At 37.1% G+C, this 1497-nt stretch overlaps 1 protein-coding gene across 1 annotated transcript in view; it reads left to right on the plus strand.

The window, feature by feature from the left end:
* Window positions 1–1338, plus strand: part of LOC102194891 (interleukin-2 receptor subunit beta) — a 16158-nt gene extending 14820 nt beyond the window's left edge. Inside the window, exon 11 of the mRNA XM_013915079.1 lies at window positions 1318–1338. Within this exon, the coding sequence (XP_013770533.1) occupies window positions 1318–1338 (21 nt within the window). The remainder of the gene's footprint in view (window positions 1–1317) is intronic.
* Window positions 1339–1497: the final 159 nt, after the last annotated feature.

The raw sequence follows: 1497 nt of genomic DNA on the forward strand, positions 1-1497 counted from the left end.
ATAGCATGTAGCACTTGGAGGAGTCATCACAGTCTGTCAGTTCTCAGGAAAATGTAACATTACATAATTCTTTCTCTTCTGCTCAGTTTTCAGCAACTTTGACAGTTTCATGAATGTATTTTACTTTTGTTTTTTATATATTTATATCAATATTTATGCCTGCTCAGAAACTCATACTGTCACCCCAGAATAAAATAATGTGACTCTTTCTACAATGTAAAGTCTGCCCTCTCTGCCATCACACTAGCTGACCTGACTGACTCTAAACTGCGTAAATCTGTGTAAACTGTGGTAAACTTCTCTACATGGACTAAAGTTTTTGGCCACATACATATTGAGCGATTTAAATCCATACCATGAAGCTTCCAGTGCACATTTTTTATCCTGATGTCAGTGGCAGAGGAGGTTTGGAGCTGTGCAGAGCAGAGATGGGCAGTAACGCGTAATCTGATTACTTTTTTCAAGTAACGAGTAAAGTAAGGGATTACTGTTGCAAAAACGGTAATTAGATTACCGTTACTTTCCCGTAGGAACGCTGCGTTACTGCGTTACTAAAACCGTGGATTTTTTGCGAGAATGTCTCATGACAGTAAGGTAAGCAAGTGCGACGTTCGTGACAGCAGCTGTGTGCAGATCAACAATGGATAATATATCGAGTGCAGGAGAGAGTATGAGCATGCAGCGTTTAAAGCGTGGAAGTACTGACCTTACTTTAAGTTTGATTCCATAAAAAGTGACAAAAACCTGCCCCAGGGCAAGCCTCCGCCTACGCCACTCCTGCTTTACAGGTGAAAATAGAGCAAAAGGACTGCTGAGTCTTTGATTTTATTTATTTTCTGCTGTGTTTCACTTGCATCTATTTGAAAGACTGAGTGTAAACACAAAAAATATATATTTTATGTGCTGGAATGTGCAGAAAATAGGTTTAAATATTAAACAAATTTCTTCCAGTCAGAGAATGTTGCATATAATTAAAATTTTGCTTGATGCATAAAGTTAAAAGACTAAAACTAATAAAACAAGTTTTAAAAAGGGACCTTTCCATTTGATTACATTTTGTATGATGGATTATGTGGAAAAAGTAGAATTGGGTTGAAAGATCTATCGCTTTATCACCTATTCAGGTTGTAAATCGTGTTTTTAAAAAGTAACTAAGTAATTAATTACTTTTGAAAATAAGTAATCAGTAAAGTAACGGGATTACTTTTGGGGGAAAGTAATCAGTAATTAGTTACTGATTACTTTTTTCAAGTAACTTGACCAACACTGGTGCAGAGCCTTGGTGGCTTTTATCTCAGCTTATGTTGTCTGACATAGTATTACGGTACCACACTGTGAGAGCAGTGAACTGTTCAGACCCATTCTTTCACAAATACTTGCAAAGGCAGACTGCATGGATGCTTAATTTTATACACCTGTAGTCATGGAACTGAAACACCTGAATTCATTGAGTCAGAGGTGTGGCCCAATACTTTTGGCCATATAGCAGCGTATTTA

This window comes from Pundamilia nyererei, unplaced genomic scaffold (genome assembly GCF_000239375.1).
Source record: "Pundamilia nyererei isolate P.nyererei 1_Seehausen unplaced genomic scaffold, PunNye1.0 scaffold00255, whole genome shotgun sequence".
NCBI classification, from domain to species: domain Eukaryota; kingdom Metazoa; phylum Chordata; class Actinopteri; order Cichliformes; family Cichlidae; genus Pundamilia; species Pundamilia nyererei.